Below are 14,561 nucleotides of genomic sequence, written 5' to 3'. Positions count from 1 at the left end.
AAAATATTAATTAATTGCACTCTATAGAAGCTTCCCCCTTTCCAATAATTAATGCACTCTCTAGAAGATTCTTTCTTGCAATACAATAATTAATTATGCTTCTAGAAAATTAAATTACTAGAGGCTTCCCTCTTTCCAATAATTTATGCATTTTCTAGAAGCTTCTCCCTTGCAATACAATAATTAATTGTGCTTATAGAAAATTAAATTAATTAAATATAAAATTACCTTTTAATTTTAATTTATTTAATGACTTTATAAGAAATTAATTTAATCAATTTCTTCTTATTTCTCTACTTAGCCTTTGGAGAACATAAGGCTAAAAACTCCACTGAGTTGGTAAAAAGATATGTACATTACATTCTTATGCAAGACTAGGTACTCTAGCTTATGAAAAAGGGAATTTCAGACAATATAATTTTAAAAAAATGTTGTAAGAATATATTATTTTACGTTGTCACAATTTTTTTATTGAGGAAATAGGATTAGGAGAGAGGACCTAGTAGCTGAGCATAGCCGCACATATGATGCCAAATCAACATACTTTTTGCTAGTGTCAGCAACATACTCAAAAAATTATACCAGTGACTATTCAAAAGGGACACCCATTCTTGTGTAGGCATCACATTCTTAGTTGGTTTTTCCAACCAAAAGTACATTTGTTTCAATTATGACTAAGATTTCAACGTTAAATGACAACCATTGATATACTGTTGTTAAAAAAATTAGACATTAAATATTACATTAGCAAGTAAAATTACTATCATAACTGTTAAAATATTATATCTTTTATCTCTGATTACAAATTGTTTTGCCCTCTGAATAACTGAATCCTTAAACTTTTGAACATCCTGTGTTTAATGCTGCTTCAAAACCGTAGTTTGCTGCAGCTTCCAAAATAATTCGTTTCACTGCCTCGCTTTCAATTTCTGCCCCAAATTTCTTCATCTACACAATATTAAAGAACACAAGCTTTGAGAAACTCACAAATTGCAAGTGAAATTAAACAACATTCAAGAGTCCTTATGATTTCCAGTACCTTAATAATGGCTGTTTTGATGATCTGGCCGTCAAATGACGTGAGATTGGCATTCTGAAAATCCAGGTGAAGGGATTCAAGAGCTTTCGTCAGCTCAATAAGCACGCCTGGCCCTTTCTTGCAGTAGATCCGTATGTGAAATATGTTTTCCTCCACCTTGGCAACATCCAGCTGAAATCATACATATTATAGACGGAACGCTTTAGATATTGCAATGAAAATGGATCATTTTGTTCATTGAGGAACACAAATGTGAGAAATCAGAAGGCAAAGGGGGGAAAAGGGAAAAGTCCGCTTACTTCGAGAAGTATTTTTCGCCCTGGTTTGTTTAGGGGCCTACTAGTGCTACTCGTTTCAAAAGAGGCAAATTCAAGTTCCGCATCTGTCACTACTGAATTTCCGTCAACAAACGGAGAATCTTTGTGCATGACGCCAGATTCAAGCTGTAAGATCTCGGCCTGAATGTCCTTCACTTGTTTCTGCAAGTCCTGCACATAGCTGATTGCGTCCACTACTATTGACGTCTTATCCATCTAAGCACAAAGATCACAAACTTTAAATTAGATCTCTCGATTCTATATTTCCACTATTTCATGAAAATGAAATGCATCAAAACAAATCTGTAGAGTGAAAGAGTTGTATTCTAACTTTTGAAATTTATAATGCTTCTCTGTCAAAATGAAGTACATCAAAGCAAATCTGTAAACCTTTTCGATAAAGATGTATTTAAATCCTTAATATTTGACATCATTCTCTGTCATCAGTCTTCTGGCCGTATGTTTCAGGCAGATTTACTGTAGGATGTACTTATTGCCAGTTTAGGAAAGGTGTGTGTAATGGTTAGGAACAGTTATTATTTTTGTATTAATTTGTCTTCTAAAGAGTATTTGAATCAAAGAGTTGCAGTTACAGTCTGAAACATTTATCAAGATTCAAAACTTCACTCAGAGGTTTATTCGTATAACTTTCTCAAGTTTAGCAAAGATTCTCCTATCATATGAGACAGCAAAATGAACAAGACGTTTAAAATCTCAATCTATTAAACTATACATAATCGTCCAAAACCTTGTAAAAATTCAAAATTTACTAGATTGTGAAAACCTAATGCCTGCAATGACATACCTTGGTGATTTTAGGAACAAGAGAGCGAAGAGCATAAAGCCTCTCATTCAGGCGGCCGCGCCGTCTTCTCTCGGAGATCAAAGTCCTGCACTCGGAAGAAGGAGCAGACTGCCTCGATTTAACGGATCCTTTATCTCCCTCATTCAAATGCCCTGAATCTTCCGAAGAATAGCCATATTTGACCATATCTCCACTGCTTTTGCCTCCGTGGGGAGTTGAATCGAAGCCATTGTAGGCCTGCTGCCATTGAACAAGCTCGGAGGTACTATTAATGGCGGAGTCCTCAAGATTGGGCTTTGCAGACAAATCTTGCGAAGTCCACAAGTTGTCGGTGGGAAAGCAGGTCCAAGCGTTTTCTGCTACACAGTCGAGATCTGTGAAGAGAAGAGCATCATCTTCTTCCATGGATTCCACCATTCCATTGAAATCCAGATATGAGTAGTTATTTTTTTCTCCAGATCTGTGGGCCTCCATTGATATGATTCTGAGAGGTAGGGTTTCCTGTGAGGTGTGAATACAACTCACCAAGAAAAAATAAAATTTGGTGATATTTTTGCTGCTTTGCTCACGGATTTGCCCGCTTTTTATCGTGAGATTTGAGCAATAAAAAATTCATTGAATTTGTCATTGGGTGTTGTGGGATGAAGCATCCTTCTCCTCTGCAACAAATCAATATTTGAATTTATTAAATTTAGGTAATGTTTCCTTTAATTTGTCTTATTTTACTTAGGCTCCGTCTTATGAAGGGGGGCTTTTTAGAAATAGAGCTGTTTCTTAGTTTTATAAAAAATTTAAACATTGTGGTTTCATAAACTTTGTACTCTAGTTTCGTTTATAAATTTATACTTTCTAAATTTAAGGAAGATAGTAGTATCTTGAATAAATAACATTATCTTTTGTAATGTAGGTTTTAAAAATTAGTTTAAAATTTGATTTTTTCTTCAAAATAATTCAAAGAATAATCTGAAATTAAACTTTAGACAAGTGACAAAAAGTATTTGTAAGCTAGTAGGGTACCTAAATATATAATGTCCATGGTTTTAATAATAACACAAACTAAGTAATGTCCATGGTTTTGAAAAAAGAGTTCAAACCTTTGAGTTTATCACCCATCAAACTATCTAATCAATCAATAGACTAATAACAAAGTCTATCTTAGTAACTATAATAGCAATTATGGAAGGCTAGGCTTTATTGGATTATCTTTGTCTTAGTCATCCCTCTATCCCTCGCTGGAAAGTTCCTTGAGAGATGAAACCTTTTCCTTTTGGGGTGGGGATTTTCCTTATGGCCCTAGTTTGTCTCTTTCTCTATGAGTTTTTCACCTTTTCTTCTACTTTCTTCATTGTGGTAGAGATATGTTTTATGAAGGTAAAGTTATATCTAGTTAGAGAGATTGAATGTTTTTGTCTAAGGGTGTGTCTCAACTTTGGTTTTTGGATTGTGGGGAGGGACATAATTTTTCTTCTCTTCATGGTGGTTCCAATCACTAATATCCCTATTGAGGTGGGTATCTTTGCTTTTGAGGTGGAGAGATGTTATGCAATTTTGATTTGTGTTGGTTAGAGGAGAGTTTTTTCTTGATGACTACAATATCATTATGGGGACCATCTCAAAACCCACTGTGAAGGTTGAGGGTACCTTTCAAGACTCTAATGCCTCCCTTTTAAAATGGTTTTCTTTTCCCAAGGGATCTTTGATTGTTAATATCTTTTTCTGGAAGGTCCAAAGGTTTAGGGAGCCTTTCAAAACCATGTGGACTTCCTAGAATGAGAAACTTATTTAAGTGGCATGGGGATGTTGGAATATTCAAATGGGAAGAATGCTTCTAAGAGGGGGGGGTGAATCAGAAGTAATGTATTAAAATCTTGTAAACTGAAAGTAGATTGCATACATACAAACCTATCAAACAATTATGAGAAACACATAAGAATCACCACATAACACTTGAGATTTTGGTAACCTAGAAACCCTCCAGGAATAAGAAGGTAAAATTGGGGTGGGGATGATACCCACAAAATTTGCTGCAGCAGTAAGGTTTTAACCACTTCTGATGGTCTGCCCTGTTAAAGGCTTGCCTTGTTAAAGGCTTTACACTATATCAATAGTGACCTGGTTAGAGGATTTACAAACACTTTACATGAAGTGTCACCTTGTTAAAGGATTTAATCACCTATTTAAAGGATCTACGAAATAGCTGTTAAGCTAACCTATTACCATAGGATTTTCATTCTAATACAATTGCTAGAAAGTATTAGGTACAATAAACTTGACAGATTACAATCCTTTGATTGCTGAATACAGGCACTTGATCTGCTTTCTTTGATCTGGATCCTTTGTGATCTGATAGTCCTTACTCTAAAAGTAGTTTTCCTTACACACCCTTGTGTATCCACTCATATATTTTACAATGAAATTTTTTCTTCCTTATAAAGACATTCGAGGATTTAGGGTTAGGTATGGATCTACGATCCATATTCAATCTTTATTTCCTGCTCATTGTTTGCACTTCTTCCATTGGTTGCATGCCATCATCATTTTTCTTATTGGCTGCATGTAGATTGCATAAGAAAAATAAAAGATTTGATCTTATCATTTAATCCTTCAAGATTTTTCACATGTCGGCCATGAAAATGATTTACATATGAATTAATGAAGTTAAAAACTCATATGTACATTCTGTGTTGCTCAACACTAGTTGATTCCAGATGCTTCCCACTAATAACAAACTGGCTTACTTAGCACTTGTTTTATTTCTGTATTGCTCGACATCATCTATGACTCAGCACTTGTATCTGCTTGACACTTTATTTTTCTCGGCACTTTATTCTGCTCGACACTTTATTCTGCTTGGCACTTGAACTTCACTTGGCACTTGATCGGCACCTGAAGACTACTTGGCACATGAAGATCACTCGGCACCTGAAGTCTTTCCCAACTCGACTTTTGTTGTGGCTCGACATACATGGTGTACTCGGCTTCAATATAGAAAGTAGTTAAGTGTATTGGCACTCAAGTGTCAAAAACCATTATGAGGTTGACAAGGGAGCCTTGCAAAATCCCTTAGTTGTGTTTTCATTCTACATTCTCTTAAGATTGTTGGCAATGATTTGGGGAGACTACAAAAACCCCATGATGTTATTTGGTTCCATGTTAAAACCTATGATATTGTCAGTTGGATTTTCAATGTATATTTTAGGCTAACTGTAATGTTTGGGGAAGCATGCCAAAACCCTATGTTAGGCTATGGGTGCCTAGTGAAACACATGTTTGGTTTTTATTCTTCGGGTTCAAGATGCCTTGTAAAACCCTTTAGTAATTATTTTTAGGCTTTGACTTGTAGTTGTTACATGAATGTGCTTTGGACGTCTTCTCTAATTGGTTATTTTTTCATAATTGGTTGGCTACTATTATGTAGTGTTCGAATCTTCTATAGCTACAGTTCTAAGTCCCCCTCAAAATCTACTTTTGTAGGGTTGGTCCCTTCAAAAGCTATTTTACTCTAAAATAATTTTATTAGCAATTCTTCTAACTTAAATACAAAGTGTTGACATTAAGGTCAATTTGTCTATCAGTGACACAACACTTAGTCAAATTGATTACATTGCTACTAAGCTCTATAGAAACTACTCAGCTTATGACTCAGTTTGTAGTGCTAACCAAGTGATTCAGTTATTCGTGAGCTAAGGAGTCAATTTGTAGTGTCTACCAAGATTTAGAGAGAAAGTTTAGTGCAAAATGAGCATATCAAAGGCTACCTAGTTAGTCAGTGGAAGTGAAGAAGATTGTAATGTTAATGGAGCTATGTAGTGTTAAACAAGTCCAACAGTGTCTATTGAGCTCATAAGGTTAATGAAGTGGATCTAGTGTTGATCGAGTCATATACTATCAATCGAGTGATCCAGTTGCTACCGAGTTTCTTTGAGTTCACCAAGTCACACAGTGCTAACCGAGTTCAAGCTACTTAGAAGTGATTAGTATGAACCAAGCTTCAAGTTCAACCAAGTGGCAAGATTGTTGAGCATTGATAGTGTTTATCATGAATCAGAATATCATTGAGTTTTTCTTTAGAACCCAAGTTATAACAGTTGGGCCAACTTTGTGAATTATGATGAAGTTGGTATTGTAGCCAACTCCAGTGAGTTGTAATTTGGATTGGTATATATGTAATGTATTGTATCATATCCGAGTATGTATGAAAAGGGATATATGATGAGAAGAATTGTGAATTGAGGAAGGCTACAAGAAGTATAAGGGAAAATAAAGATTTAACTATCATAGTCAGGTGATCATTGAAATACAAGAAATCTTAACTAGCAAATCAAAGTTTTAGATCAAAGATCAGCCATTCGTTCATTCTAACAAATGCATTAGTCAAATCTTTTAATAGGGTAGATTTAACAGTCTTTGCTAAATCTCTTAACTGAGTAGATACTTCATTGTATGTTTGTAAATCATTTTACAAAGTGGACCTCATAGTCTGTATTGCTCCTAATAGGGCAAATTACTAGAAGTGGTCAATTGTAAGCCTTAACAATTTAACTTTATATTGCAGTACTAAAGAATGTGGGTATCATCCCCACCCCAATTTTACTTTCTAATTGGAAGGTTTCTATTCACCATATCTTGTGTCAAATTTTTATGAATGCTTATTTTCTCTCATTCTTTCATGCATGAAATTAGATCAGAATATTATATGAAGGATTAATCGATGAAGTGAGATAAGATTTTATTGGTTCCTAATTAACCCGTCCACTCTTAGTAACCTTGCCTACCTTATATTTCCATCAATTTGTATCAAAGCCTATTTGGTTCTCACATCAAAAGTCTAATAGCTTGAGAAAAGATCAGAGGAAATGGAGGTATATAGGCTAGATAAGGCTGTTGACAATGAAAAGTTGGATCTTGAATTGGCCACTAGGCAACTAAAGAATGAAAAGGAGAAACTCACTCAATCATTGAAGAGAGAAAAATCTTGCAATGCAAATGAATGAAAATATCTATATTGAAGAAAGAATTGAACATTGTTATCCTAAAAGAAACTTAGATGAAGCTGATAAAGGAATCAAAGTGTTGGAATTTAAAAATGGGAAGATTTACTTCTGAGAGGGGAGGGGGGGTGAATCAGAAGTAACTAACTTTAACCTTTTAAAAAAATTAGCTGAGATCATTCACATGCATCTACCATATCTAATTAACATAAAAGTAAAGACATGCATGAAAATAGATAACACAAGATTTGGTCACCCAGAAACCCTCCAAAATGAGAAGGTAAAATTGGGATGGGGATGACACCCACAAATTATCACTGCAGCAATATGTAACTATTTAAGGTTACAAAGTTTGACCACTTCCAATGGTCTACCCTGTTAAAGGATTTAGCGCGTTGTTGAAAATCTTACAACATGGCTATTAGACCAATCTATCATCATAGGATTTTCATTCCTAATACAATGGCTAGAAAGTATTAGAATGTGTTGACCTAATGACTTACAATCTTCAATTTTTGATTCTAGATCCTTGTTCTACTCAGTTTGATTTGATCCTTCCTTGATATGATATGTCTCTACTCTAAGTGTCGATGCTCTGTTCTAACCAACTAAATCTGCAATGCTGCTCTTCCTTTAAATCCTCGCACCCCTCTAAAATTCGCTAGCACTCTCACATACAACTTTCTTACATATTGAATTATGGGGTAATGTACTCCTTTTAAAGACATCAAAGTCTTAGGATTAGGGATGAATCTACGATCAATATTATTCCATGTTTTCCCACTCAATTCTTTTACTTTTCCTATTGGTTGCATGCTTTCTCCATTTTACTGATTGGTTGCATGTTGATTACATAGGGAATATAAAAGATTCGATCTTATCATTTTGGATCCTTTGAGATTCATCCGGAGTTGGCTCAAAAATGGTTTACATCTGAGTTTGTGAAGGCACAAACTCATATGTTGATCTTGTGTTACTCAACACTTACCAATTGCTAATGCTCAACACATATAGGAATTCTATCTCACTCAAATCCTGTAGTAACTCTGTCTTTCTCGACATCTAAAATTTTGTTAGAACCTATAGTGACTTGGCATCTATAGTGACTTGGCATCACTTATCACTCAGCACTTGAATCTTGCTCGGCATCTAAAGTTCACTTGACACTTGTTGAATCTCTGACTCAACACATACTATAGCTCGACATCTATATTATACTCAACATGATCTTGGAAATTGGTTAAGTGTGTTGAAACTCAATTGTCAAAACCAATCTGAGACCAACATCAAAGATCTATTAGAAAAGAATTCCCTTTGGGTTGTGCAGCTTTCTGCTTTGCAACTTCTTCTTCCTTTGCATCCTCACCTATGCCTTGTGTTGGTGCTAATGGCTCTCGTCCTTGTTCTTTTTCATCATCATCAACTTCTTCATTTTCTTCATATCACCTATAGCACCAATCTTGCAGTTATAGCATCTCCTAACATCTTGGATCATAAAAAATTTAGGTGGAATTATAGATAGGGCTTCGACTGGGTTGTTTTTATATGCAACTTTAGGGATTGGCCAAAAATCTAGTTGCTTAACTTCATTTGACACTAGTTGGACCTCAAATTGCTCTTTCTCCTAAGGTTTCCTAGAATTGGAGGCCATTTCTGCTATCTAGGGTTTAAACACAAAGAAATTTAGGACTACATACCTTGGCACTAGTGTAAATACCTTGGAATCGATGAAACTAAGTTGAATCTACATAAAAATCTACTCAAATGCTGGATTCTCTACTTTGAAATCATTTTGCACTCTTCTTCATCTTTCCTCTTTGTTCATGATGAAGAAAAATGGTTCAAAATGTGATCATATATCCTTATTTTGCAACATTTAATGCTTAGTGCATTTATAACTATCCTCTTGGCTTCTTAAACATTTCTACATTACTCGACTTCCATTGGCTTTCAAACACTTGGCATCTACTGGAGTTTCCCTTCACTTAGCTTTCACTACCAACTTAGTTACAACTAGTCATTCAGCTTCTACTGACTTTAGCAAGCAACTCGACATGTATTGGGATTTTACTCAGCACCTAAAGGAAACTTTTCTTACTCGGTAGTACTAGTGAAAACTTGAAGTTTTAACTTTGCATCTGTATTCATGTCGATCTCTCTTTTTCAGTACTTACTTGTCTTGGAACTGATGTATGATAAAGCTTTGTATATTAGTTCCACACACCTTCTTTTTCTTAGTTGGATGAAGTGTGATCACTTGACCTTTTAGGTGAAGTGATCCCTTCATTGGATTTGCTACTTCCATCTTTCTTCTTCCAAGTCTTATTCATTTTTCCTCTAATGTGCTCAACATCTATCTTCTCTTTTCCTTTGTTGAACTTTGAGTTGGGTGCCTTTGACCTTGTTGGGCAGTTCCTACTGATGTGACCAATTTTCAAACAACTAAAACATGTGGTTTGACTCAGCCATCTACTGTAGTTTCCACTGAAATGTGTTCTTATGCAGTTTTCAGGGATGTGTCCATATTCCTGACAGTAATGTTAGTTATACTTGGTGTTGTAGTCCCAATTATAGTGATGTCCATGATTGTTTCCCCTTGCTAGTTGATTAGGTGTCCATATAGGCTTTGATCTGCACTCAAAGGCTCTATGTCCATACTTCTTGCAATTGTAGTAGTGACCTTCAAATCTTGGTGTCCTGATAGTCCTAGTCCTACAATCATGTGGTTGATATCCTTGCTTGCTGCATTTGTGATAGTGACCCATATTTTTAGGTTTGTCATGCTGATGAGCATTCTTGCTCCTACACACATTAGAGGTTTGTCCCTTTTTAACACAAAAATCACAAGTGGATTTAGTAGTCTTACCTTTGTCACTTCTTTCTTCTGTAGTCTTGGATGATTCTTCTTTCTTAGTGCTGGTGTATCCTAGTCTTGAAGTGTCATTACTGGATCTTGGTGATTTTAATAGCTATTCAAAGTACTTGATGGCCCCATTGGGTTTGTTGAAGCTCTCTAAAATTTCTTTCTCTCTTTTTAGGTCATTTTGTAGTTGTTCATTTTGCATCTTTAGTGTGGAGATCTCAATATCCTTAACATTCAGTTCATGATGTGCATTCATCATCTAGCTTAGGGTGTCTAGCTGCATATTGGAAATTCTTGAAAGCTCAATTGACTTTTCTTCTAGTCTATTAGCAAGGTTTCTCTCGTCTTCTTCTAGCATAGCCTTATCTTCTATGGCTCTTTTCTTTTGTTCAGTAATTTCACAAAGCATCATGGCCTGTGATTCTTGTTCAAGCTTGAGTGTTCTAATCTCTTCTGCTTGAGCTTTATTCTTCTCCATCAGATCTGCTATTGTTGTATCAAACTCTTTGGAATCTCCATTTGCAAACACTTTTGAGGTGTCAATCTCCTTTTACTATGTATCATTCTCAGCTATGGCAATCAATCTTCTTCTCTTAAAGGATTTCCTTAATTCTTCTCTAGCTTCTTCCAAAGTATGTAGAGCGAGTTGTATATCAATCATTTGGTTTTCTATGACCTTCCCAAGTTTGTAGACTTCAATTTCCAGATCTTTTCTTCAAGCTGTATGACTCCTCCTTGTGAGAACTTGGCTCTGATACCAATTGTAGGAATTTACAAATGAGAAGATTTGGTTCTAAGAGAGGAGGGGGGGTGTAAATCAGAAGTAACTAACTTTAACCTTTTCATATTTTTAGCTGAGATCATTCACATACATCTACCATATCTAATTAACATAAAAGTAAAGACATGCATGAAAATAGATGACACAAGATTTGGTCACCTAGAAACCCTTCAAAATGAGAAGGTAAAACTAGGATGGGGATGGTACCCACAAATTATCACTGCAACAATATGTAACTATTTAAGGTTACAAAGTTTGACCACTTCCAATGGTCTACCCTATGAAAGGCTTGCCTTGTTAAAGGCTTTGCACTCTGTTAAAAGTGACGTGGTTAAAGGATTTACAAACACTCACTTGGAATGTTACCCTCTTAAAGGATTTAACACCTTTTTGAAAGGCTTACAACATGGCTGTTAGACCAACCTATTATCATAGGATTTTAATTCCTAATACAATTACTAGAAAGTATTAGAATGTGTTGACCTGATGACTTATGATATTCAATTGCTCATTCTAGATCCTTGTTCTACTCAGTTTGATCGGATCCTTCCTTGATTTGATATGTCTCTGCTCAAAGTGTTGATGCTCTGTTCTAACCAACTAAATTCTACAATGCTACTTTTCTTTTAAATTCTCACACCCCTCTTAACTTTTCTAGCATTCTCCCATACAACTTTCTTACATATTTAATTATGGGGTAACATCCTCCTTTTAAAGGCTTCAAAGTCTTAGGGTTAGGGATAAATCTACAATCAATATTTTTCCATCTTTTCCCACTCAATTCTTTCACTTTTCCTATTGGTTGCATGTTTTCTCCATTTGACTAATTGGCTACATGTTGATTACATAGGGAATATAAAATATTTGATCTTATAATTTTGGATCCTTCGAGATTCATCCTGAGTCAGCTCAAAAATAGTTTACATCTAAGTTTGTGAAGGCACAATCTCATATGTTGATCCTATGTTACTCGGCACTTACTGATTGCTAATGCTCGACACATATAGGAATTTTTTCTTGCTTGGCTCCTATAGTAACTCTATCTCACTTGGTATCTATACTTTGAATGACACCTATAGTGACTTGAAATCTATAGTGACTTGGCATCACTTATCACTCGGCACTTGAATCTTGCTCGACGCCTAAAGTTCACTCGACACCTATTGAATCTTTGACTCAACACATACTATAGCTGGGCATCTATATTATACTCAGCATCATCTTGGAAATTGGTTAAGTGTGTTGACACTCAATTGTCAAAACCAATCTAAGACCAACATCAAAGATCTATTATAAAAGAATTCCAATCTTCAAGAAGAAGTCAAAAAGCTGAAAAAAGAACAAGAAATTCAATCAGTCAAATTATGTGAAGTCATGGAGGAAAAATACAAAGCCAAAGAAGAGACAAAAGAAAAGAACAATAAAATCCAACAACTGTCCCTTCAACAAGTAGACTTCATTGATTAGCTCACAAATGTAAATGAAGAACTTATGAATCTAAGATTAGAGAATGAAAGACTATAGAAGGATCTCAACATAAAAAAGAAAACCCATGAAAGAATGATGAAATATCAATAAAGTATGAATCAATTGAATGAACAAAATCAATACAAACACAAAGGCAAAGATATAATAGGATACACAAAAGAAGGTGAATCATCCCATCAAGGAGCTCAAAAGAATCAAAGACCTACTTGCAATCATTGTGGTAAGATAGTTCATACATCAAAAAAATGTTGGAGTAATGGAAAAGAAAAATTTAATGGAAAGTATTATAGTTGCAATAAGCATGGTCATAGAGCAAGTGAATGTAAAGAGAAACCTATGTTTGAAGATAAATGTCACAATTGCAAGAAACAAGGACACAAATCTTTAGAGTGCAAAACCAAGTAGTGGAACCCAATAGAACAAATTGTGAAAGAAATATTTGGATGGGATTACAATACATGGTGCAGGTATCACTATTGTGGTGAATTTGGGCACATAGGAGAAAACTATGTGAAACATCATATGAGGAAAAAAGATACTACAAAAAGATGTTTTATTTGTATAGAACTTGGACATCTTACAAAGAACTATATGAACATAAGTAGAATTGAAGATGAAAAGAAAGCCAAAGCTGACAATTTTAGAAAACAAATGAGGAAAAAATGGGTATCAAGATCTCCAAAGAATGCAAAACAAGATCATGAAGTGAATGAGATCCAAGTCAATGACGTGGGTGGTCAAAAAACTTCTACTCAATTTCCTATGGAGATCACTAGAGTTGAGATTTAGAAGAAGAAATCTAACACCAGTTCTAACCAATAAGAAAAATGATCCAATCAACATTCAAGGTGCATAGAGATCACTAAGCATAATGGAAAGAAGAAGACCTTATCGAGCAAGGTCGAGTGGCAAGACCTTACCGAATAAGGTCGGGTTACATATTGTTGCAGACTCGAGTTGGTAGTTTCTACAAAGTGATGGTGACTCTACACAGCTATAGATGTCTTCTGAGCATTAAAGACTAAAGTGAGTGGAAGATATCCTATCAGCAAGCAAGTATGAAGTACAAAGCATTAATGATGATTGAAAGGTGGTAATTAGTTAAAAGGAAGAAATTGAAGGCATTTTTTCACCATGAATTTCTGGAGCTAATTGAGAAGAGCTAATTTAGAGTCCCCCAACAATTTGAGTATTTTTTTGTTGAAGATTTTCAAAGTTTTTAAAAACCCTACTGAGTAATGGCATCTTCCTATAGAAAAAAATAGAAAGAGTCTAAAATGTTTCTTTGTGGAGTTGACTACAAGGCACCAAACTTGAAGTTGAGTCTAAAAATTATAGAGACACTTGACCCAGCTACTGCACAATCTTAAATTCTACCTAAGGTATAACATATGTACAACATACATTCTTTTTATCACTTCTCAATCCAAGAACTTGGAACCCTAGAGATGAATGAAGCATTCAGGGAATTATGTGTGGACAGTGCATTGAAACCTGAACATTAACATTTGAAAACTAAAGGCTTGCACACATATCACATATGCTAAGAGACTTTTAGGTCAAGTGATGAGATATATTATGAGTCATGTACACAATGGGCAATTATGGTTGGAGCAATGTATTTAGATAATGAATAAAATGATTCATAGAATCACTAGGCTCTCGATGCTTAATAAAGCAAAGGCAACCAAAACCCTAGGTTAGGTCGAACTGGAAAACAAACTCTTGCCAAGTAAGACATAAGAGGAACGAAGATTAGCAATGTAACTGACATGGAACTAAAGTTTGACATTCATATCATTACACATAATATTTATAGTTCAAGGAGATTAAACAATGTGTCATGTGAAGTTGTCGATCTCACATATAATGTTGTGAAGAATAACCTATCCTTTAACCTTTCTAAGTAACTATTGAACCAATTCAACAATAATATGAAGAGAATTAGAAGATTGAAGAATAATTCATGTAAGTTTAGATCCCTTTTAACATGTTTATTCTTCTTTATTTAGAAAATTTTCCCTTCCAAAGGTAAAATAGTATGGAGGAAATATGTTCCTATTTTGTATCAGATTAATGAGTATATAGCAGAGATGGGTGAAAATTTGGAACATGTCATAGATAACTGCTTTGAAACATTCAAAGAGAAGATAAATAATATATTTAGGATTCCTAAGAATCTTGTAGAAGATTACAAGGATGATAGTTGTTTCATGGTGGATTGTGACAAAGTATACATTCAAGTAGTCAGACCTAGAGTGGCATGGGTTAAGCCTC

The 14,561-nt window shown here is 34.9% G+C and overlaps 1 protein-coding gene across 1 annotated transcript; it reads right to left on the bottom strand.

The window, feature by feature from the left end:
- Window positions 1-593: 593 nt before the first annotated feature.
- Window positions 594-2,700, bottom strand: LOC149533594 (transcription factor bHLH35-like). Its single transcript, XM_089804787.1, has 4 exons — window positions 2,162-2,700; window positions 1,339-1,572; window positions 1,040-1,210; window positions 594-948 (listed from the first exon to the last, which is right to left on the bottom strand). Exons 1-4 carry the CDS (start codon window positions 2,633-2,635, stop codon window positions 835-837), a joined length of 993 nt encoding a protein of 330 aa, XP_089660913.1. The 5' UTR covers window positions 2,636-2,700; the 3' UTR covers window positions 594-834.
- Window positions 2,701-14,561: the final 11,861 nt, after the last annotated feature.

The sequence above is a fragment of the Cupressus sempervirens genome, chromosome 10 (genome assembly GCF_028749045.1).
Source record: "Cupressus sempervirens isolate cs-2001-9-10 chromosome 10, ASM2874904v1, whole genome shotgun sequence".
Taxonomy (NCBI): Eukaryota; Viridiplantae; Streptophyta; class Pinopsida; order Cupressales; family Cupressaceae; genus Cupressus; species Cupressus sempervirens.
Note: the sequence above shows the minus strand (reverse complement) of the source record. Positions and strands in the feature narration are given on the sequence as shown.

Bases quoted from the DNA above. Each gene is read 5' to 3' on its own strand.
- LOC149533594 (XM_089804787.1), bottom strand. From the start codon at position 2,635: ATGGAGGCCCACAGATCTGGAGAAAAAAATAACTACTCATATCTGGAT. The intron at 1,573-2,161 runs GTATGTCATTGC...CTTTGTGCTTAG, and splicing joins TTGTTCCTAAAATCACCAAG to ATGGATAAGACGTCAATAGT. The intron at 1,211-1,338 runs GTAAGCGGACTT...GTATGATTTCAG, and splicing joins GGCGAAAAATACTTCTCGAA to CTGGATGTTGCCAAGGTGGA.